At 45.2% G+C, this 25,541-nt stretch overlaps 1 protein-coding gene across 1 annotated transcript in view; it reads left to right on the top strand.

The window, feature by feature from the left end:
• Positions 1 to 14,052, top strand: part of LOC116945019 (alpha-synuclein) — a 30,191-nt gene extending 16,139 nt beyond the window's left edge. The window contains exons 3-6 of the mRNA XM_032959072.2: positions 8,129 to 8,170; positions 8,918 to 9,048; positions 10,833 to 10,910; positions 13,698 to 14,052. Of these exons, the coding sequence (XP_032814963.1) occupies positions 8,129 to 8,170; positions 8,918 to 9,048; positions 10,833 to 10,910; positions 13,698 to 13,712 (266 nt within the window). The 3' untranslated portion in view covers positions 13,713 to 14,052. The remainder of the gene's footprint in view (positions 1 to 8,128; positions 8,171 to 8,917; positions 9,049 to 10,832; positions 10,911 to 13,697) is intronic.
• Positions 14,053 to 25,541: the final 11,489 nt, after the last annotated feature.

Below are 25,541 nucleotides of genomic sequence, written 5' to 3'. Positions count from 1 at the left end.
GTAGGGGGAACGCCCTCGCGCTCTCAGTGCTCGCCCTTTTATACTGGTTTGTGGCTGGCTCTGTCCAATCCCACGCTCCCTTGTGGAACCCTCTGATTGGTCCTTCCCAATCTGTCGTTTCGATCCTTGTCTGACCCCTGGCCGTTTGTATGGTGGGAATCCGTGATTGCGATCCGCTTTCACCTCTCCCTGACCCCGGCCGTTTTCCCAGAGAGGTAACGCTGCATCGCCCCTTTGATACATAGTAGCAATGCAGGTTACGGAATAGTGAGTAGCTATCATCTCTACCCTTGTATCTATTATCATCAGCATCAGCATCGTCATTGTTGTTTTTATGCGGCGTTAAGACATCTTTTTGACTTCGGGTTAAAAATACGCATTTTTGGCAAATGGCGGAAAACAATTGCGCGCACATTCTACTTTTTGGTTAGTTGTCCTTCCCCCGCACCTACGATTGAGCACGGTTGGCCATGTACGGTGCGAAAGAGATTCTACATATATATACACACATTTGCCTGTGTTCGTGTGTGAAAATAACGGAGCCTGATTGGTCAGACTGGGCGGTCAAGCAGGGCTACCGTAGTGACAGCAGTCACTCCCCTAGCCACTGATTGGCTGTAGAAGACGCCGCTGATTGGCAGTAGAGGACGCCGCTCCACCCATTCCACTCAGTGGGATTTTAGCCTAAAACTGCAACAGGAATTTGGTGCAATTTTATTTTGCGGAATATCAGCAAAAACACTAAACCAAACAACATGATTCGGGCCCCATGTCCCTTTCAACAGAGAGATAGGACAAGTATCAAGTGCATGCATATCGGGTAATTATACGCTTTTTAAGACCATTATAAGAAGCGCACAATTGTATCACTGTGTTATTAATTGGTAATTACTAATTGATGGCTGAGAGGCTCAGGGGAACTAATGCTTAACCTACATTCATGCACTGAGCAAGCCTTGTTATGGCCCTGGATTGAAATATAATTTTCCCTTCCAAGATTAAACCAAAATTATCACGTTTACTGAGTTTGATGTTATCATGGCAATCATAAATGCTTGCGTGAATACAATCACCCTTAACAATTACGGGGTTTTTTCATGTTGATAATTAGTTATAGACAATGGTGGAAACACAGAAGAGGAGCCATCTATCATTGTAATATTGATGAGAGTGATATGAAGTGGTCCTCTACTCTCCCCCCCCCCCCTCCATCAACCCACACTGACCAGTATGGTGAAGTATGGTCAAACAATCCTCATGACCAGCTCGGTGTAGGGAGGTCTTCATCCAATAGTGGAATGATGAGGGGCTGTAAATAATTGTATCAATTGCAAATGCAAACAAAGTTACCAGTTTACATTCCTTTAAAACAACACCAAATATCTGATTAAATATACTTTCCCCCCCCTAAAACTTACATCAATCCGTAATCAGAGATGACTTACCTTTCAAAAGTAACCCTCCCCACCAGTGCATATTTTTAAAGTCAGAGAGATGGACGGGAGCGACATCATGCAGGATTATTTAATACAATGAAAATATACCTCTGATGCACAGATACATTTAAAGCGACTGGAAAGATAGATCTTTGGGTGACCAATGGCAAGACCTTGGCTGCAGTATGGAATTGGGGAGCACTGCGTGTGCCATGGAACATCTGACCACATACCTCAGACATTGCCCAGAGCTTTGACAGCGGAGTGCTATTCCCTCCGCCGTGGTAAGACCACGGTGCACCCAGGAGGCTCCTCCAAGTAACGGTAATTGGTGGCCTCGTTAAGAAGCAGAGTGGAGTGGGTGCCAACATGAGACCTCATTCATATTCAGGGGGCATAAGTGACAGACAGCCACGGTGCTAGGATGAAGCCCCGGGACACCTTAACCAAAAGCTTTGTGGAGAGACTGGTTAATCAAACCAAGCAGTTGCTTTGTCCTCGGTCGCTTTCAACAAACTGGGAAAGGGAGCAGCTCCAGATGAGACGCCACCAGTATATCGCAACATTCAATAAAGCCCGGTGCGAGGCTCCCTTTTGTAGGGCGTACAAGTAAAATTATTCCACCGTCAAGGAGCTATGAGCGGTTAATTCAACTGCAATTATCAGTGTGTAATGGCACTCCAGGAAAAATGGTGCTGAGATTAGTCACGTTCAAGTAAATGTTGTTTAATCTGGTGAGAACTCTATAGAGGCCAGGATGAGTGTAGTACGCAATAGTGACCTGTTTGACATACCTAAAACACACAGGTAGACTCACAATTGAAGGTTACGAGTTATTACAAATTCCAGTGGTGGGTGAACTCTGCCTATCATTCCTCGTGGGTTAATGAAACGGAGAACCGCTCTGTGGTTTACCACACAGGCCCCCACCACAGCGGGGTTATGTAATTTGCATGGCTGACTCAGTGCCCCTAACAGTGAGGAGCACTGCGGCCACTCTCATTTGAGCAGGGGAGGCACTCTGAGCTGCCCAAGAAAGTGACTCAACATCTCAATGACAAAATAAACAAGCAGACAATACGTCTCCCTCACATATCTGTCTCCACGTAAAAAACAAATATTAACAAACATTTCTCACACAACCCGCACAGCGCATTCGGGAGCACACAACCCCCAAAAGCGTTGTTATTCAAGGCCTCGAGACACAGAGCCTTAGAAGCAGAGCCAGGCCTGCCAAAGCCAACGCCGCCGTTGAACTGCCGACGCCAAAGCCGAGGACCTCCCCATGCCACGGAATCGTAGCTCGACGCAAAGTAACAGAATGCGTGACTCAAAAGAATAATTATTAGCAACGTGGGGAATATCAATAACAACATAAACGAGCAGAAGATTTGCCTCCCTTAGATATAATCCATCTCCACGTCGACAAAATGCAAATATTTCTCGCACAATCCACCAGCCCCGATATCTCAATCGGCCGTTCGTAAAAATGGCGGCAACTTCGTTTTATATAAGCTCACTGCAAGTAGGCAATCGAACTACGGAATTCGAGTACATAGTAAGTAAGGGGTGGGTTTTCTGCGAGCGCATTGATGTCTTGGCACACAATATACCCGATGGGGAACTGGACCATAGCTGTCAACCCATATACGGTTTAGCCGTATTCTTGTACAGGGAAATTGAGTTTTCAGGTCCATACGGCGTACAGACGTTTCAATACGGGCAAAATAATGTTTTGTCTTTTTTTGTGTTTCTCCCTTGTGATGGGACTTTGTAGGATGAACGTTGAGATTGATCAGGGCACGGGATGACCAATAAGGTCTGAATTGGTCTGTAATAAGGCAGGGCACTGACAAGGGGTTGACAGGTTTGCTGGACCCTCCTGATAAGGAGTCTCGAAGGTAGACATTTTAATGGATTCTAATTTATCTCACATTTTGAAAGTCAAATTAGTAAACGTATGTCACGCTGTGTCCTACGGGCACCAGTAACTACTTCACTGCATGCCATTGCAGGTGACCAAACCAGCAGCAAGAGCCTGGAAAATGACTGAATGCCAACAGAAAGTTTCCTGCTTTGCAATTGTGTATTGTTAGCACAGACCTTTGACTCGTTCACGAAATGTTAGGAACTCGTATGTAAGTATGTAAATTCAGGAGGGTGCTTGAGCCTGTGCTGTTATTTTATGGATTTGCTTTTTACACCACCAAGTGATATATCATTGCGACGCTAATGCAGCACCCCATTATAGTGTGTTTAATAGCGTCTTTACGTAGGTAGCGCATTGCGGTGACCCAAGTTCGATTCCCGCTCGTCACCAATAACAGTGGTGAATATGTGAACTGGTCGTGTGCTTCCCCTAAGTCAACTCAGACTGAAATGAGTACCTGGTGTGGTGTGTAAACATCAGCATTGGGGAGACAAAGGCGGGCGGGCGTGGTGCTGGCCACTCACTCCCTTCGTGTGCCGTGCCGATCTTCCTAGGGTGCTCGCTAACAGCACTTGCCCCAACAGTCTGCTAAAAGTCACATGGGGGATCTTTGTCTTTGTCCTGCTTAAAGGTGTCCAGAGCGTGAGGTGATGCTTTGGCTGCATTAGTGGCCCTGAGCCAGTGGTGGAAATTCTCCCTTCCTATGGCGGGGGCCAGTTTGAGCATGTAACAACGGCTATTGACGTCCTGCAAAGTGCTAATGATTTTGTTGACCCCCCCCCCCAGAAGGATGTTAGGCTGAGTTGATCCACAAATAAATATTTTAACTCACAACCATCTGAATGTCAGTCGTGTGGTCTATTCACAACAACACCCAGCAGAATTCTGGAAAGTTCATGAAAATTATCCACCAGTAGCTTCTGTTGCAGTGGACACAACCTGCTGCTTAGACTCGGTGAAGTCAAAACCAGCTCAGGATTTTCCTCATTTAAACAAATATGATCAGGATACATTGCTTCTGAAATCCCACTACCTGTCAATAGGGTGGATGTTTAATCACATTTGGTGATTCAATGAGCGTCCTTCCTCTATGTTCCAAATAAGGATGCGACTTGCACTGGCAAACGAACTGCATCCATGCCAATGACCTGGGAAATAACAAATACTTAAAGTCGATACAGTCAATATTTCATTTGGTGTGGTGGCGTGTTGTCATGCATGTTTAATTTATTGTCAAGACACGGACGTAAGCCTCTACTCTGAGCTGCAAAGGCATGAATCTCATGTGACAAAGCCCATGGCGACATGGGAAGCCTCGAAGTTGGCACGACGCTCACCGCTGGGCCACCTTGTGAAGCGTCAAAGGTTCAATCCCTGCCACAGCCACTGGGTAATTTCACCAGACAGATGGTTTTGCTGTAGAGTGAATACGGTTGTCAATATCGTGTTTATGTATTTTCTATAGTATTGTAGCTCAGGTCTCATTTGAAAATGTTCTGCAACTTATTTATATATAATAATTAATATTTCATCTGGCCAGGTAGTACTGTAAGTGATTAGAGTGAGTGGCTCACAAGAGGCATGTCCTTGATACCTCTGGAGTCAATATAATGATTACCGCTCTGTAGGACATTAACGATGGTTGTGATACAGCTAGACTGGCTCCCATCATAAACACGTAACATTTTCCACCACTGGCTCAGGGCTGCCAAGGAAAAATGGGGACCATCCCATGCTCTTTAGAGCAGGCAGACGATACTTTGAAACACATTTGAAAAAATATATATGTGATACAGTTAGAATGTGTATAGCGTCTAGATACGACTGCAGATATTGGGTGCTGTACAACAACAGAGGGCATGTTTACATTTTGATTTAAAGCTTTCGTGACTGCAGTGATTCATATTCTTGGTTCTTTCGGTAAAGTCACGTTGAAGGGAAACAATAACATAATAAAATATATATATAACAATAAAATTCTCACGACGTTTCGACATCAGGTGTGAAAGCCGTTGGTTTTCACACCTGATGATGACTGTTTGTGTTACAGTCGAAACGTCGTGAGAATTTCATTGTTTTATATATTTTTTTATTTTATTGTTTCCCTTCAACGTGACTTTACCGAAAGAACCGAGAATAAGAGGGCATGTTTATTGTGCATTTATTACTGTTTTGTCACAATGGATAATCGACTGCTAAAACGAAAGCACTCTCAGGGCCGTCAAGAGGAAATGAACGTTGTGTGACACTACCGCACAATGGCATTCTCTTGAAAAAATACACAACAGGGTTTTTAATGTTCACTTTGCCTCAAACAATTTGTGAGAAACAAGAAGCCACTTTTAGTTTTTTTATGTCTACTTAAGCAGTCATTTGTGTGCAATTAAAAGTATTTACGATGTGCATGTGTGTATGTCTGGACATTTCTCTTGCTACAGAAATAAACCAATTCCAATGTAGCCTCACCGGAACAAGTAATGTATGACCCTATAACACTTATAGTAGCCTCACCGGAACAAGTACTGTATGACCCTATAACACTTATAGTAGCCTCACTGTATGACCCTATAACACTTATAGTAGCCTCACCAGAACAAGTACTGTATGACCCTATAACACTTATAGTAGCCTCACTGTATGACCCTATAACACTTATAGTAGCCTCACCGGAACAAGTACTGTATGACCCTATAACACTTATAGTAGCCTCACCAGAACAAGTACTGTATGACCCTATAACAATTATAGTAGCCTCACCGGAACAAGTATTGTATGACCCTATAACACTTATAGTAGCCTCACCGGAACAAGTACTGTGTGACCATATAACACTTAAAGTAGCCTCACCGGAACAAGTACTGTATGACCCTATAACACTAATAGTAGCCTCACCAGAACAAGTATTGTATGACCCTATAACACTTATAGTAGCCTCACCGGAACAAGTACTGTATGACCCTTTAACACTTATAGTAGCCTCACCGGAACAAGTACTGTATGACCCTATAACACTTATAGTAGCCTCACCAGAACAAGTATTGTATGACCCTATAAAACTTATAGTAGCCTCACCGGAACAAGTACTGTATGACCCTATAACACCTATAGTAGCCTCACCGGAACAAGTACTGTGTGACCCTATAACACTTATAGGACCATACTTGTTGAAACTTAGACCTCTGAGGGACATTTTGGTGGTAAAACATTAAGTTAAAGCACTGTCAAAGAGTTCAAAAAAGCCCTTTGCGGCTGCAGTGTTGCAATTGTAAGTAAATCTGCGGCCTAATGTTTCTCATTCAGAACCTTGATTTTTATTTTTTATAGCTGACTTTCAAATTTGACATGGGCACACATTTCGAGTAACTGGCATACTTGTATCATAATTATAATGTAATTGGCTCAGCCAATCATTTTCTCGGGGACAAAGTCATGAGTACCAGTCTCACTGAAGTTCATCGGCAGTTGACATTTTGATTTACTTTAGATAGACTTGCCCCTGGCACAGAAATGCGGAATTTCTATCTCTGGCTAAAGAGTCGCCAATGGAGACGAGACCGGCCTCGCGCCCACGTTTGAGCACGGATGCATTGTGTCGACTTGAATTTCAACGAGCCGTGTGTATTTGCCAACGAAAAGAAAGATGCAGTTGGGGGTTTTGTTTTTTTCCTCTGTTTCGTGAAAAAAAAAAAATTGTTTAACATCATACATTTCCCAGTAGAATATTCGCGTTTTTTATCTTTCAAAACAAGTATCGAGGAGCTTCCCTGTGCCGTAGCTGTGACTGTGCTTACTAACTGAATGCATTACGACGCGCAAGTGGTGAACACGCACAATTCGTTTAAGGCCGAGGTGGTTCAGAGTGAGAGTATCGTGTCAGAGCGAATTGAGGCAGCTTCCCTTCAGGGCCGAGGTTTGGATGCAAGGTAACTGGCCACGATTAAATCAGTTTCTCAGAAACAACAAGCTACTGATCTCGGTCTATTACCGTGGTAAAACAAAAAAAACATCACCACGTAAATTTTAGTGTCCTTTGTAATTTGGCATATTCCCGCTCCGAGTGTTAACATTTCTAAACGTTTTATGATTGAGTACGATGTAATCCTCTGTACAGCCATTAGTACTCCTGACCAACAATCCAGGAGACACAGCGATCCATCATTGCTTCTTTGTGCCACGTTCACAGTGTTAGTATTTGTAATTTCAAATCCTATTAAGACGTAAGCATATGGCCAAGTCAAAGTCAATATGAATCCCTGATCAAACAAGCAGTGGAGGGGGGTACATTTACATGAGTGGGCCCTTTAGTCTATGGTGTCAATTCCACATTCCCATGCCAGGAGCCTGTACGGATCGGACAACTGCTGTTAGACTCTTACAAACTGTCAGGCTTTTTGTCAACCTCAATAAGCACAGTGAGCAACGTTAAATACCCTGGATTTGAACTCGCAAACTTTTACGATTGTGAGTCGAGTGCTCTGACCTCACTGCCACCCGATCAGATATGTAGATACATTATTTGACACATTAGATACATTATTTGGTGTTGATGCTGCTGCTGCGTTGGCAGCAGTGCACAACAAGCACGATCGACAACATCAGCAACAAACCTCAACTCACTCGTCGCTAGCGTCGCCTTAAAAAAATATATGCGTTTGTGACCTGTTTTTTTTTAAATCAGTCGTTTTTTTGCCGCATTATTTCTTATGAAGTGTACGCAATGCGTTTAATCGAGTTTAACCATTCAAACTGTTGTGCTTGCCAGGCACCAAAACCAAGGAAGGTGTTGTGAACAGCGTTAACACAGGTACGTGCTCACTGCGTGCCCCTCGCCACTTTAACAGTGCATGTTAATTGCAAAATGAGTACTCTTAAACGTTTCGGATTTACATTAGCTGGATTATACGGCACCCTGCCCTGAACAAAACATGCTAAATTAACCATGAGGAGAATAACACGACTCGTTCATTATTTAAACACTTTGTGCACATTTGATAAAGTGGCGAGGCACAAGGACTGCATGCTTAGTCATGAGCCACCAGGTCAAGATGTTTGTACATTTTTAATAATTTAAGACATTTTTTTTGTCTTCCATTACCGAAAGTTTGTCCAACTGTAATATGGGTCAAGCTGCATGAAATTGATTACCGTGTCACCCGTCGTGTGAGTAGATTGCGAGTTCACCCCCTGACCCGTACAAACGTTCCAGCCAGCATTAACGCATTGACTTATCAATCCTCGAAACGGAATCCCTTGTTCTGCATTGGAATTATTAAATACGGTCCATGGACGGCAGCGTGATTGCAGCGGCGATCTCACCGTCGTAAAGGCTGTGAATTCACATCCCGCGCACGAAGTCAACCTGCCCATCGTCCCTCCGGCCTGCAACTATTTTTGTGTCTCATGACGAGTCTGTGTCATTTACAGATTCGATTATCCTCTGGGAGGGGGGGGGGGGGAGGAGGGGGTCGATGAAACGAAGCTCAGTTAATTGTTCCCCTTCGCCAAATGTCCCACGGCTCTCGCTCCACAACCCCCACATCCTCCCGTGCAGTGGCCGAGAAGACCAAGGAGTCGGCGCAGGCTGTGAGCGGTGCGGTCGTGAGCGGCGTCAACACGGTGGCAGGGAAGACGGTGGAGGGAGCCGAGAACGTCGCCGCAGCTGCAGGCATCCCCATGGAACCGGTACGCACGCCGCGCCGCCGACATTAAACCGTGAGGCTGACTTACGTTAGACCATTTAGCACGGTGCGTTGGGTTCAGTTGCACAGGAAACGTGGAACGTTGGGGCAACGTTGGGCCAGCGGTTCCAACTGCATGCCAACGTTGGCCCGACGTGACGTTTACCCGGGTATGGCCACCATCAGCTGAACATTCCTATCACATCGTGAAATGTACAACTCGCTCAGTCTATAAGCCACTGCCAGCATTAAAGCCCAGCTTATGAAGCCCACGGTCTTTCCTTACATAACCCAAGAGCCACTTATTAAATTGAGTGCCTCATACACTGACCAAAGGGTTGACTGTTCAGTATTAGTGTTCAGCCACAGGGCTTTTATGTCAACCTGAGTGCCTTTCATTTGGTCTGAAGTGATGGCTTGGAAGAGCTCTTTTGAATTGAGATTTGCTGGTCTCCAGAGAACACAGGTCCCATCTGACATATTAGATGCTCCATGTTTGCGACCCCATTAACACGCATAATCAACACGCGACTTAGCCACGGCCTTCAGTATCAACTGGAGGAAGTGAAAATTGGAATGTGCCCACGGCGTTAATGATGTGTTACCGCTTTGTTTAACTTCTCAGTCAGCGCGCGCGCGCCGTGTATTGCGCGTCAAAGCCAATTTACACTCTGCGCATAAAATTAGTTTTATGGGCGAGCAGAGCAAACGCGAAGTTGTAATGTGCTTGTCCCTCGGTTTCGAGGCTCGCATTTCAAGATTCAGCATCAACGTTCGGAGACCCTCGCGCGCTGGATTAAAGCGCAAAAAAAAACCCCACTGTGCCAAGAGACCAGTTTGAGATCGCAGCGTGGGCAGGCGAAACGTGATTTGAAGCGCCACTCTCGACTGAGTGCCTAATATCCGGTGTCCCGGCGAGCCCGCTGGGAGTGAAGCGCGGCGAAGACTGTCAAAATCGTAGACGGAACGATGGACTTGACCCATTGCGAGAGATTTCAGGGTCCAGCAGCCGCGTGGCCGAGCCGGCCGCTGCCTCTGCGATGCAAGCCAGGCATGTCGGCGACAGCATCGCGCGCGTGTGGCTGTGACCTCGTGGTCGGGGATCGGCCGGGTTTTGTACAACTCCAAAAGCTGTTGGGCTGCAAGGTTGCCGCGAGATGGGTAGTTACGGCAAGTTGCTTGTTGAATCCTTGTTCCTGGAGTCTCATCACATTGTATGCCTGCGCTTTATTCAGGTTTCTCTGCTTTCCTCCCATGAGCCAAACATTCGGTAAATGGAATTGGCCAAACATCCAAATGGAGGACACCTAAAAAAAAAATAGTCGTGAGATTCGCTGAGGTATCTTGGTAAATTACGGATATTTAAGTATTCTTATTATATGCTAACTGCCACGTTAATGCACGTGACTTAACAACACATTTTAAAAAATGGGTCTCATGAATAGTCACAAAATCGTGTGCACCAAATTACCTACGAATGGATGGAGGGTTGGATGGGCAGCACGATATTTGGCATAATTTCATGAAATTTACTTCATGGTATTGATGGGGGTTTTTTTTACAAGTTATCGATGTAATATCGTTGGTTTTCTGTAAGAATTAATGTAGCACTTTGATATAATCGTTTTACAAACAAATGTAATGTTTTAACTGTTGAGATATTTTACTCCACAGCAACGCTCCACGATTCATTTCGACAGATCCCATCAAGTTAAGGATGCCTTAAGTTTAAGAAGGCTTTAATTAATTTATGTTAGTCTTTAAAAATCCCTTTTCTTTTCATCTTAGACTGAGCCAGGGGCAGAGCCAGGAGCGGAGCCAGGTGAACAGGAGGTGGAGCCACCTGCCCAGGAGGGGGAGCCTCAGGTACGTGGAACCAATCCTCCTGTCATGTACAATGAGATGATTAACAGTTAGAGCATAAATACAGGGACTCCACTACTAACGGACGAGTTAGGTGCCAGAGGTCTGTTCGTAAGTCCAACGCTACTCCTGTCGATTCCAAATATGTTGTACGGCATGTACAATAAACACGGGGAATGGATTTCAAAGTTGTATAATCTCCTGTAGCTGTAGATGCCACCGGTTCTTTATGTTCTGCAGATGTAGATGCCACCGCCGCAATCTATTGCGTGGCAGTTGAAACTTACGACTCTCGGTCCAAACAGGCAACTGGACATACGGCCCTGGTTTGTTCATATCTACGAAAGTTCGTAAGTCGAGTGTTCGTAAGTAGAGGAGTCTCTGTAGTTGGCACAACGTCTTATGAGAACTATAACTCGACCTGGAACATTATTTTAGAGGCCTTGTCCTCCCTCTCCTTTCCTTGTCCAACACAGTAAACATGCATAAACATTGGCTCAACGTTAACCAACGTATTGCTCAACGTTTCCATGTTTAATGGTAAGTCACTATTTAGAACTCAAGTGTTCGTGCAGGTGTATGCTATATTATTTTATATACTTTCAAAACTGAAAAATTCCCAGTACATGAAGCCATCCATTGAGAGATGGTGACGGTTTAGGGAGACCTTTATCCTACAGTGGAATGATCACAGCTGATGATGATGATGAAGTCCATTTGTGGGTGTGCTGTGGTTTTAGACACTATATTTACCTCAATGACACACACGAATACAAGAATATGTTAGCTGTGGCTAACATCACTGGTTAGTGGTATCTGAACCAATCCTGGTCCAGCCTTGTCCAACCCGCACGAACCAACATGGTTCAGTATGGTCAAACAATCCCAGTCGACTGGCATTTATGTGTGGAGGCCTTAATCCAATCGTGGAATGACAAATTGACTGCAAATGTATCAACACGTAGGCTTTCGCGACAAATATTATCCATAAGAGGTTTTTTGGGTTGTATTGCGTAAATACAGAGTGCTTAACACTTCTGAGCGTTTCACAACAACACCACAATAAATGTGTTGCTGCCTCCAGGCTCTGGAGATCACCTAGAGAAGACTCCAGGCCACGTGTTGACAATGATAGCGAACAAGTGGGAGACTCTTTGACTTTCTGAAGCTATAACATACATTTGTTATCATGTTACAGTCTATTATCCGTTCTTTTTCCATTAAAAACGACAGTCCCATATAGGTGTTAACATTTTTTTAAGCACCCTTGATAAATGTGTCGTTAAACCCGCCACCACCCGACACAGCCAATTAGTAAGGTTTGTCACGTAAACAAAACATGCCAATTCGTTATGATTACAGCACACCGGTGTGTTGCAGAGTAAACCCACACTCGCATCATGCGAGTTGTAATTACTGGCGAAACGTCGTACTCGAATTGCAAATGTCGTGGGTTTACTCTCCAACACAACCGGTGTGCTGTACTCGCAACGAATTGGAATGTTTTGTTTACGTGACAAACCTTACTAATTGGCTGCGTGGGGTGGTGGTGGGTTTTACGACATATTCATAATTACGCGATCTAACCCAAAAAAAAAACTCTATTATGCAAATGTATTTGTTGTAACTAATTATAAATGACTAAATCCAAAAACGGTGCACCACTTAAAATAAGAAAATGTATATCCATAATCGGTGACGTTTTGGGCATTGGCGCTTCTTCGTAGCACAAAAAACCCATGAAGATGGGGAATTTCCCGTTAACGTTGCTGATAGCATACTTTTGTTACTTTAAGGCAGCAGCGTTGGTGACGAGAAGCGCGGAGTTCTTTGTTGACTGTGCTTGTGCTCCACTGCCAACGCGATCCCGCCAAATAATGTGTTTAATACCCGTGTTTCCAACCTCCTCTTGCAGCCTTTGAGGCCTTAACTTCGTCGCTCTGGTGCCTCACTGTCTGCTAGGATCAAATGTTTTTTCATCACGACCACTTCTCAGTGGCTCTGGCTATCAGCAATGCAACGATTGTTGATAGTCAAAGCCCCCATTAGCATCCTTTCGACTCAACTAGCCTCAGAGAGGCTGGTGTGTTTTGTTGAGCTTTAAGGGTTTGGGCGAGAATAGTTTGTGGGTTATGGGCAGGGCAAGTGCTCGTTCATTTATCGTCTCTGGAAACATTGGGGATCGGGGTGGAGGGGCGGCTATGGAGGGAGATGGCTCATACATGTACCGTATGTTGAATTTCCTTTTGCACCGTACGTAGTCAACCGCGAAAATCGGAGGTGCAAGGGAAAGTCAGCAAACTAAACACAAAAAGCAGTTCTAAAGATATTAGTTTTCAATCTAGATTGAAAAGTGCATAGCTCCAGTGGCTTTCTAATATCGGAAGAGCATTCCAGATGGCCACAGAAGGTCATCTAAAAACACGCGATGCGGTGACCGTCTTTGTTCCACGGTTAACCAAAAGCCACTGCTGTGAGGATAACCGGAGTTTGCATGATGGGGTTTACGCTCCTTTACGAGATCAGCAAGGTATTGTGGTTCATTTGTGGCAAGCACTTTGCGTGTAATGAGCGCGACCTCATAATGTGTTCGTTTGGCAACCAGAAGCCAATGCAAATTGGTGAGCACTAGACGGACACTGTCGGATGTTGCAATACCCATCACGACACGTGGTGACGATGATAATAGGAACGAGAAATACGGTCTTCTTTACGTGGTTTAAATCGCTCCAAGTAAAATGTAAGCTTGTTAAAATAATTGTATACAACTGTGCGTTGCTTTATTCACAGGCGGACATGATGTGAGAGGCCGCAGAAGATCGAAAATGATCAAATAACAAATAACCGACATGGGTAGGGAAGGGGTCTGGGGAAGATGGCCGTGCTCGGTCCGTCATTTTAAAACTGGAAACAAATATATTATTGGCGCTACATTATTTAAATAAACTAGAGTAAACTATAATATTAGATGTTTTAATTAAGCAAAAATGTATAGACCTCATTAGTGCAATACGATGGCATTACCTGCTTTCTGTAGCAATAGGCAAATAGCACGGCGTGTAAATGTGCCACACGGGCAGCTAGGTGAGGTTTGAAATACATCGCGCACAACGCAGACACGGCCACACGTATATACCCACACATACACACACACACAATATGTAGGCTACACGCACATGCATGCAAATCCACACAAACTAGGCATGCAGTGAGTGTAAAAAAAACAATCCTTTCCCAAGTTGCTATTATTATACTTTCATTCGCTTTGTCGGGCATCATAACTAAAGTGACACACCGATGAAACCCATCCGTCTGGACTCGTACGGACATTCTCCCACGCGTGCACGGAATTCGAACGCATGCAGGGACCAGGTTGTGTCGGTGACACCGCTCTTGTCGGAGAGCGAGAGACAGAACGTGTGTCCTGTGTTGCTGAGAGGTCTCTTCCATCGGCAACTCCAAACGTCTTGCTCAACGTTAACGCATGAGTAGTTATGAGACAATTGCGCGGGGCGAATTGCAGCCGTGATTTGTATTTGCCCCCTGTGAAATGGTACTGAATGCATACTTTGGTCATGCACTGCATACACAGATGTATTTTTTATTATTATTTTAGAGTTTATATTTTTCAATGCGTAGATGTGTAGCCCAGAATTACCAGGAATCAGATTTTACACTCCAGTGTTTATTTATGTACGTGTTAAAAGCAGGTGATACATAGGTGATGTGTGATCGCATGGATATTCCAGTCATTCGCGAACGATTCAAATGGCATGCATTAAACCGTGGATAATATGGAATGCATGACAGATTCCTCCAATCAAACTGGAGCAATGCAGATAACCGGATGAATGTCTCACTTCGGCAACGATGTGGAAACAAAACTTTCTGTGAATGTTAAAAGAGGCCTGCATTGAGCGACTGACGCTACGTTTTGGTTTTGGCCAGTGGCATTTAGGGTCATGTAGCAGAGTGATTTTGTCAATTGTATGTTCTAAGCATTTTTATGGACCACAGCGATCGCTATGGAAGAAAGGTTAACTTTAGTGTAATGAGATGGGTGTTTGACGTAGTAGTAGTAGTAATCGGTACGTACGTGACTGTGTGGAGCAGGTGAGTTTTACTTCCAACGAAGCAACTTTATCAAACAAGCATCTGGTCTCAAAATGCATGCTTGCTGATAATTCTCGGGATTTCGCGGCAGGATATTGCGAGAAGCGTTGAAACGTTGAATAGAGCACACAAGCAACGTGTTGTACGTGTCATCAGGTTGAGAAGGTTGCAATGAGCGGGGGCACGTGTCCGGGATGGAGGAGGGCATGCAGTTTACCGATGCAGGTGACCGGGGTTGCAGACCTAAAGCCAGACGATGCTGATGAGACCCGTGAGAGAAGGCGACGGACGTTGGTTTATTGGCTAAGCAGAATAATTTTGGAATAAATACAGTGACTAATAGAGCCGACGATGAGGTGAGAGGGCATCAGCGGCATATGTACAATTCGAAACGTGTATACGCATGTTACGTGAAGCAGATGAGAGCATGGTTGAGGAATTGTGCGCCGTGTAACAGTGCGGATGCAAAGGTGCGGGATATAAAATCGGTCCAGACAAATGTGCAAAAGAAAAAAACTCATCATAAAAAGTGCAGATTCCAGTGAAAGACGAATAATGGTTCACACGTTCGCCATCACAGAAAATAACTGTACGTAGAATTAAAATTACATTATCTTTGTTGGTGATGCACTGCGGCAGAGCTATGCAGTGGGCCACAGGGGCAGTACAAAAAAATCAGTTGTTGTACCGTACTTATATGCTACCACGTCTGTGCCTCCCCTTCACCGACCTGCACTGAGCATCGTGAAGTGTGGTCAGATGGAGCCCCGTGACATGTACAGTAGTACGTGTAGAGGCCGTCATCCAGCAGTGGATTGACACAGGTCTGTACTTGTGGCGGGACCAATCTTTCCATTGAAAGACGACACTTATTGTCCACCGAAGCGCTACTCATTTAATGCACCCTGGAGGGATGATGAGCTGCATCCACCCCATAACGGGATTCGAACAGGTTCTAGAGAGGCATAAAATAAAATGAGTTATTTTAAAATATAAAACAGAATGATAAATATAAAGGCATGCAATTAGTTACATTAAAACCACGTCCAAACAATTGGATATTACCGTAAACTTATATTCGCTGAACTAAGTTCACCTCATTACTGAGGAATCGTGCTGAAATTCATCTCAAACCAAATTTAGCATTATGTGCAACGGAGTTTGGGTCACAACCAAAGCTGCAGAAGGGTGGGTTTACTGTTAACCAATAGGCGTCGTTGAGTGAGACAACGTCATGGTCGAAACCTCTTGACTTTGGTTACTCTTGCAAGTGAGACTCATCCTGCCCTCTTGTTGTATCTCTCCTGGCTAAACAAAATGGCCTTGAGATTTCCCTTCACGGTGCCGCTTTGCTTTGCGTCGCCTCTTGCTCTCTGCACTGTGTTTTATTCAGCATTTAATGGTTTGTACAGCAGGTGGCTGGATATGTATCCCCAGTGGTCGGAATTCACACACTTTGAGCCAGAGTACAGTAGAGTCACAATTTCACTCTTGCCTCTCCTTCACGGTAATTTTTAGCAGAAAATTACCAAAGCGTGAAATCACCTTTTAATGCAAACGTTAAAAAGAACCCCAGAAACCCGTTATTTTGCCAGAGCGCGCGTTCGTGAGCTGGTGTCTTTTCCAAATTCACAAACTAACAAAAAAACCCTCACGTCCAATTGTTAAACCATAATGACCACTCGTCCTGGGTACCCCTCCCACGTCTCGAACGTTTGCGAAAGAGAATGAATCTCGGTGGGCCTCAGCCTGGTCAAATATAGGACGCTGAATTCGAGTGTGAAAACACTAGCATGTCGTGTTGTGTGCAATTTAATTGACTAAAAGCTTTTGTTACAAAAAAAAACAATTTCGAAACTTTTTTTTATACAATATAAAAAATACTTTTTGACTAAATAGTGGTGAATGCTTTTAAGGATTACAGTATTTGAACAATGCATTACATATTTGTGCATGGTAGTGTGTGTGTTCTTTGTTTTCCCATACTGACGGGTAACAATTTTGAGCTAATGCACTGCAGCAAATGCTCGATTTTGCCAGCTCCGGAAATGAATGGAAGGACAAGCTCTGTGACTCATGATTGTGTTTAGCCAATGACCAGATGCATGCACTGCACGTGCACAGTTACCAAAATGAATGGGCGACTGAGCACAGTCAAGGTAGCAAGCACATCGTGCCCCTGGTGTCATTCAGAATAGTGTATGTAGCGTGTTAGTGAATAAATAGGTGCATGATAAGGCAGGAATAGTTCCCCGTTTAGTTGTGTAGAGCGTTTGGGGAAATGCTTTTTTTAGTGAGATACTTCAGTGTTAAGGCATGCAAATGACTGTGGTTTGGCCAGCACGACCAACTCCCGTTCGTTTTTGTCCACCCCCCCCGTGGCTGATGTTGACACATTGCACCAGGAAATAAATTGTCTTGTGAGTACACCTGTGAGATTGTCAGGCCAGGACCCATTTGTGTGTCATGGCCAAGAGACAAACCTCTGGGTCGCAGTGATCAAAGCATAGCCCTTCTTAGCGTCTACACCACAGTTCCGTACAGGTGTATGAACACACAGACCCGCACACCCCCCACACACACGAGCACACTCTGCATTAAACAACAATTATAATTGTCCGTGGCACTGAGAGATTACTCCGTAATTACATCTCTAAAGTATTAAAATGCGCAAATTATATTTACACAAACTGACAGCAGGCCACTCGCATCAGGGCATAGTTTTTAGTTATTTCCGTAATAATATTCGAATATAAATTAAACCATTACCGTCGAACAGATGGGCCTGTAATCTAGTGCAATGATGGCTTCAAGCTGATTACGACATTTGCATTTGGCACTTTCTCAAATATCCCATCACGTACTAACAAAATTGGCTTTTCCCTAAAACCTAATCTTAGCTGCCACCGTAACACCGTTTGAGCCTGTGCTTTGGACGCGGGTGTTACGTATTCAGTGTGCGCCAACGTGTTGAATTGTGAGATGCCAAGCAACTGAATAAGTTCACTCTCTTAAAACAAAACGTTTGCCATTAGTGGAATAAAGAAGGTCTCATGGAAGTTCCGGTGACTTGTGTGATTCATTGTGCTCTGTTTCCCGTGACGTGACGTGCGACGTGTATTTTTTTTAATGCTTCGCGTGATGAAGTGGTGCCCGCTCGCACGCGTGGGTTGCTCCGGTTTCCTCCCACATGTAAACGCTAATTGATTAATAATACAGGTTTTTGGGTTAGATCGCATTATTTAGAAATGTGTACGTAACCCTCCACCACCCGACACGGCCAAACAGCAAAAAAAGTGTCACGTTTACAAAGGACAAATAGTTCACTACTTTAGCCCACCGGTGTGTTGAAGAGTTAATCAACATCCTTTACAGTTTTGAGTACGACGTGTCGCTGGTAATTACATCCAGCATCATCGGGCAATTGCCATTCAAATATCCCATCACGTACTAACAAAATTGGCCATTTTGGCAAGGTCCCCCTGCTCAAGAAAGCACATATACATGCCCGTCTGAAGTTTTCCAATGAACATCTGAATGATTCAGAGGACAACTGGGTGAAAGTGTTGTAGTCAGATGAGACCAAATGGAGCTCTTTGGCATCAACTCAAGTCGCCGTGTTTGGAGGAGGAGGAATGCTGCCTATGACTCCAAGAACACCATCCCCACCGTCAAACATGGAGGTGGAAACATGTTTTGGGGGTGTTTTTCTGCTAAGGGGACAGGACAACTTCACCGCATCAAAGGGACGATGGACGGGGCCATGTACCGTCAAATCTTGGGTGAGAACCTCCTTCCCTCAGCCAGGGCATTGAAAATGGGTCGTGGATGGGTATTCCAGCATGACAATGACCCAAAACACACGGCCAAGGCAACAAAGTAGTGGCTCAAGAAGAAGCACATTAAGGTCCTGGAGTGGCCTAGCCAGTCTCCAGACCTTAATCCCATAGAAAATCTGTGGAGGGAGCTGAAGGTTCGAGTTGCCAAACGTCAGCCTCGAAACCTTAATGACTTGGAGAAGATCTGCAAAGAGGAGTGGGACAAAATCCCTCCTGAGATGTGTGCAAACCTGGTGGCCAACTACAAGAAACGTCTGACCTCTGTGATTGCCAACAAGGGTTTTGCCACCAAGTACTAAGTCATGTTTTGCAGAGGGGTCAAATACTTATTTCCCTCATTAAAATGCAAATCAATTTATAACATTTTTGACATGCGTTTTTCTGGATTTTTTTGTTGTTATTCTGTCTCTCACTGTTCAAATAAACCTACCATTAAAATTATAGACTGATCATTTCTTTGTCAGTGGGCAAACGTACAAAATCATCAGGGGATCAAATACTTTTTTCCCTCACTGTATATATATAGAACTGCAGAGCTTGGGGGCGGGGGGAATGTCGGACCTGGCTTACCACCTGGCTGCCCTTGCCGCAAGTCTGTGGTTCCTCCTCGCACCTCTGAGCCGTTACAAATTGAAATTATTTTTACCACATTCACATCTGCAAAGGTCACCTCCAAAGAAGCGTACTTCTTAATTGGTCTGCGCCTTACACTAAAGGTTGCACGGTACAGATGTGAAATCAGAGTCTAAGGTCATCATTAAACGTCCCATGTTTTACCCGGCACTTTCACGACATTTGGACAGAATTTGTGGCAGCGATGCAAAGAGGCGTCCACTGTGGTGATGCGGATCTGTAGCAGAGTGAGTGATCCTTACAGCTTGGAAGTGGGAGACCAATACCCTCAGACATCAGCCTCTCTACCCTATCAAGCCATACGGGATTTTTTTATCACCTCGATCTGTACTTCATTTTGGCATTGTGTCAGACTTGGATTAAACCAGAATATTCCTGGGCGTCCCTAAAGACGCTCACAGCTTCCTTCCTTATTGAGTGTCACCTGGCCACCCATCATCCTTTAGCCATTCCCTGAAGGTTTTGTTTTAGCAATTGCCGGTGATCGGTGGTAGCTGGTGAGTAAATATACAGGTCGGTATGGATGCCAGCAGGCGTAGAAGGGGGAAAAGGGGGGGCACAGGAGAGGAGAGAAGTTGATAATTGCATCTTATTTAAGTGCTGAACAGTAACCCTCATGTGCATGCACAGCATTGCACAGCAGGGAATTTAGGGGTTAAATAAAGCACAATAAAGTAGTGGGGTTTTGTTTTTGCATTATCTGTGTAAGGGGCTGGTCAATTGATGTGCAGCGTTGCGGGATGCAACGGCATGAACGCATGGATGGCGCTATGTAAAATGAAAATGTTTAATTATTATCATAGTTTGATTTTATTAATATAATAGCACACGTGTGAGTGCCCCCCCTTTAGCAGAAGCGCAATTATGTGGGGGGGGGGGGGGGACCGTACGTGGCAGCGTCATGCGACGCATAGGAGCCCAATCATGCACAAGGGGGCCCCGAATCAGGTAAACAAGTAAAAAAATGGTAAGGTAAATGTCAAAAAAATATATGAGAACAATAATATATATAGTAATGGCCTACGTATTATTGTATTCGGGTAAACAAAAAAAAACATCCGTAGCTATTTCAGTAAAAGTCGGGCTGAAACGAGGGGGGGGGGGGCACAGTTGCATAGTTGTGCTCCTGGCCCTTAGTTACTGGAGTGATTGTTTATTACATTACTATCTTGCTGCCCCAAAGAGGGATTCTTTCTGGTGGTCCTCGTGAAGCCGCCCAAACTCCTACCCCGTACTGGCACCGGCCGCCACTATTGCTGCTGCTGCTGAGGGTCAAGGACCCATCATCGCATGCCATCAACTCCATTTCAAGATCGAAATCGGCCCTCCCAGTCCCCTCCCCCCATTTAATGGAACCTGCTCACAAGAAATACGCAAGCCTATCACAGTGTTTATAAATAGATATCTAGCTCGGGTAGCATTGATACCACTGAATGAGGTCCACCAGACAGGCGTCTATTGCTCCACTTCCTTGGCCATTGGTAAATGGGTTCAATAGCTCAGGAACAGCGCACTTGGGCTCCAAGATGAACAGAGTGGCGCCAATGCACACCCCCGACTTGGCGAGCCCCGGGGGCTTCGTTGTCTCGACCCCCCCCAACTACCCACCCCCACCCTCTATCTTCTCTCACTGGAATGTCACAATTTTACCCCCACCCCCCCAAAAAAGTTTAACTAAAATTTCTGCAGGCTTGGATTGATTTATGGCTAAACGATATATAGTTGTAATTAGCTGCAGTATATTTTGATGACAAAAAATACAGCCTTAAAGTTGATGAAAATGATGGTACAGTGTTTGCGTATTGATCCATGTGGCATCATAACCGGTTCTGCTTGCAGTGACATCACAAGCCACTCGCAATCGAGCCCGCATGTTGCCGTACCGCTGCAATCCACGCAGCCTCTACCGTCACCTTAGATTGGTTGAGGGACCAACTAACATTCAACTATGATATCTATACAAACTGCTGCTTACATGGCACATAAAAGATGATGGTGCTGGATCGGCGGCCTGGTAATGCTGCTGCCGTGCGAGCTCAGGCCCGAGGCAGTGAGCCAACTTCACCAACCATGCCAGCACACACTTCCCACTGGTCGGGGAAACACGGCATCACACTCTCTTCTCTTTACATGCGGCTCACAAATATCTTCGTGCTGGCTTTACGTGTCACCATCGAGACCTGGGCAACTCTCAACGTGGCTTTCACTAACCAACCGGTGATTGAACCCCGTTGGCCATTGGACTATGGGCATTGTGAGGTCACCAGCGGCTTCGCCGTGAATGGTGGACGTTGTCATTGCCTGTGAAGCGACACACGGCGTGCCCGGAGCCTCTTTGTCGTGTGACACAGGTACCAACTCGAGGCCCGGATTCTTCTCGTGGCTCGAAGCCCGTACTCGCTCCCGAACGTCCACCACCCCTTGTGCTCTCTCTCTCCCCCTATTATCCCTCTCGAGCCATTTCCCTCGAACCTTCTGTGCACTTTCTTTCCTCCAGCAAATCTTCGTCCTTCCTCGACGGTTCTCAGCCGTCGTCGCCTCTCGGTTCAAATTCTGCTTCCCAACTTTTCCCAATTCCCCCTTCAAAACCCTGCCTCCCGACCAATCATCCTGGAGGCCTCTCGACGCCGATGGGAGGCCCTCAGCCTACTTCCTGGAAGTTTGTTTGGCCGCTCATTTGCTTCGGGCGAGTGCTTCCACAATTTGGGTCACTGCACCTGTATTCGCGTGGATGTGTTTATGAGCTCTTAACCACTGTAGCTACCCCCTTCAGATGCAACGTTGCATTGAGACTTTATTGGTGAAGCAGCACATAATGAGCACACACAAGGACTCAACACGCTCATAACACCTCATTATTGGTTACGAGGGGATTGATATTTTTAACTTGCAAATCGACCCATTTAAAATTAGTCTTGTGTAATGAGTACGGTGGTGCGTTTTTACCTTTTCATATTTTAGTCGTGTTTCTCGCCTTTAGTATACCAGGTGGAGTCGGCGTCTCCCGGCTCACACAAGTGTTGGCTGGTGCTCCCTCCCACGGGTCTTCATTGGGCTTAGACAACCCCTTGCCTCAGACTTTAAACTGTGATTCATTCACTCTAACCCAACAAAGCCGGGTAACGTGTTATACAAAGTAAATAGTTCACGGCATGTAAACAATAGATCGAAGCATCAATTCCAGTAGAATCCATTTGAACGTTCCTGATGTCAAATCGTGTATATATTTGATGAGGACATCGCCGAGATGAAGCGATAACATCGGAATGTTTAAGGTGGATTATTACATCGCAAGGTGACGATAGTGTAGGGAGGCCTTCATTCAGCAGTGCATTTAACATGTTTCAAAATAGCATTGAGAAGATAGATTTACTGACTGAAGTGAGGGGTATATTGAATCCATGCTTTTTATCCATGCATGACACCATTAATGCTACGATCATTATGATTCACCATAAACTCATTATGATCGTGACTGGTTGGAGCGGTGCTCCAATGTTTAGCACACTGTACTCTGAACACGAAAATAACGAGTTCAATTCCAGCCCCTTGCTAAACGTGAGTCCAATGGCCTGAAATTTCCCCAAGGCCAAAAAACGCCCATGAACAAAATAGTGTCGGTGGCATTCATCCAGCAGTGCACTGACGAGATCAAAATTATCATTTTGTTGTTATGGTTTATCTTTAAAAACAAAAACGTCGCAATGACCTTCATATCAATAAGAAATACGAGTTTGGGATAATTTTGGCTCTCGAAAATTAGATGAACATTTTAGCAAATAGGATTATTTTAACCGGATAGCTTTTAATCAATATTTGATACATGCAGATTTTGGTTTCACGAGAACTGGGACGATCAGTGGGTTATATCAACTCGGCGACTAAACATTTTAATCAACCGCTGTTCTCATTTGTGGTTAACTACTGGAGCCCCTTGAAAATGGTAGCCACGCCACACCCTACAAGCCACGCAAATCATGATGCGGCTAATGATGCAAAAATCCCAACCCACCACCTCCCCCGTCAAGGGGAACTCACGTTACTTAAATATCCTGGCTGATCCCAGAATTCCATCAAGAGATTCCACCATAATTCTGTGAAAGTGTCTGCGCTGACTCGCCATGCACAATGGGACACAGTCCGACTCTGCAAAACCCACACCTCACCGCGGCTGATGAGTAACCGGGGGCGTTGCGACATGGAGAGGGCATTGATTGTGACGTCATCACGCTCGCACACGACGGACGGAGGCAGCCAGCCAATCAGCCCTCGTCCGTCTGTCTCCAAGCAGCACGAAGCCCGAGCGGGCCCCCCTCCCAACATGCAACGATCTCTCGTCAGAGCGAATGGGAAAGTGTGCCCCCCTAATGTAAAAGACGAAAAGACGAGTCACTTGTTCTCTGGCAACACAGAGTGCACCTCTTGAACAAGTTTTCATCACTTAATGACCAGAATGATTTCAAGTAAAGTTACAAAGATACGTGTGAAGCACAGAGTAATGCATTGACTCGTGTTGTTTTCTGGAGGATTAAATCTGTCGCTGTGCATTCAGAGCAATGACCTTGGATTGTGACGAGGTGGTGTGTAAGTGGCGCAGGGACTGGCGGCGAGTGCAGTGTTACATCACCACTAAGAATGCAGTATACACTACTACATTACATTAACGAGACTATGCTAATTGTTTGCATGTTATTTGTAAATCATGTGCCTTACTCTGACGTATCCCAAAGCAATTCAAATAACGTTGAGAAAAGAAAAACAGCAGCCCAATGGTCTCACATCCAGGTTTTATGCAGGCCTAAAATATTCAATACAACATAGCGTCAGACAATGTCTTTTATACTCTCTCATTATAATTTTAATGCGCTTTGCTTGTAAAGTTTTAACTACGCAATGGACCTCTGAAGCAGCAGCTAGGAATACAGTGTTTGTTTAATGTAGACAGCAGCCCGTACTATGCCCCAACGTTCCACCGCCCCACTCTCATGGGTAAGTAAATGGTTCATTCCTTAACAATAAAGATCACACATATAATGGCAGAGCCTGGTTAAAATATTCTGAAGATACTATTTTGATATGAAATGGTGGAGGGATTATTTTGGCAAATCTGTCCCTTTGCATTTCACATTCAATATTCCACCGCATAAACCATCGAGTCCACAAGGTGCTTGCCAACAGTCAGTTCCTCTTTTGATGTATGCCCCATAGTTTGCAGGGAGGACTGTTATACACAATGGCCAGAAGGTTAATTTGTGGTAATGGAGCAGAAAGGCTCCACTATATTGATCATCCCTGACAGGGAAAACCCGAGTTACAGTTATCACGTAGGGCAACAGGGCTCTATTGAACTGCTGACCCCTAATTAATGAAAATCTGTCAAACAAATGTCAAATTATTTCATGGGCCATATCCCACCGATGAGACTTCTAAAAGTCATTAAGCCCAAAATAAACTATGAATACACTTTTTTTTTTAAGCTGGTCATTAGATCTGGTGCCGTATAGCCAGTGGTGGTTGCCAGGCACTGTGGGGGGGGGGGGGTCCCACAATCCAGTGGTGTCGACCTGTCTTTCCCCGCAGCGCGCGTTAAACGACTCAGTGGTTTCCTCGCGACCGAGCCTTCCGATTGTAGGCGCGCATTACATCAATCGTCATCCGCACACAAAGCAAAGACAAAGATCCCCCGTATAGCCTGTGACAGACTGTCGGGGCAAGTGCTGTTAGCGAGCACCTATGAAGGCCGGCACGGCACACAAGCGGGTGGGTGACCAACACCACGCCCGGCCGCCTTTGTCTCCCCAGCGGTGATGTTTACACACCGCGCCAGGTACTCATTTGAGGCCGAGTCGTGCGCTCGACTTCATTAACAATGCAAAATGCAACAAAGGGGTCAGCGGCGAGGTGGAGGCGCAGGCTGGAAGCTGTTGAACACAATCTTCCATGAGGGCGAGCGGCGGGGGTGGTGGGGACGGCGGCGGCGGCGGCGGTGGTGGACGAAGCGGCGCTGAGTGGAGCTCCTCTTTTCGACGGAGTGGCGGGGGATCTCGAG

This window comes from Petromyzon marinus, chromosome 22, assembly GCF_048934315.1.
Source record: "Petromyzon marinus isolate PM22_M1 ecotype Great Lakes invasive population chromosome 22, UKy_Petmar_22M1.pri1.0, whole genome shotgun sequence".
Lineage (NCBI taxonomy): Eukaryota > Metazoa > Chordata > Hyperoartia > Petromyzontiformes > Petromyzontidae > Petromyzon > Petromyzon marinus.
Note: the sequence above shows the minus strand (reverse complement) of the source record. Positions and strands in the feature narration are given on the sequence as shown.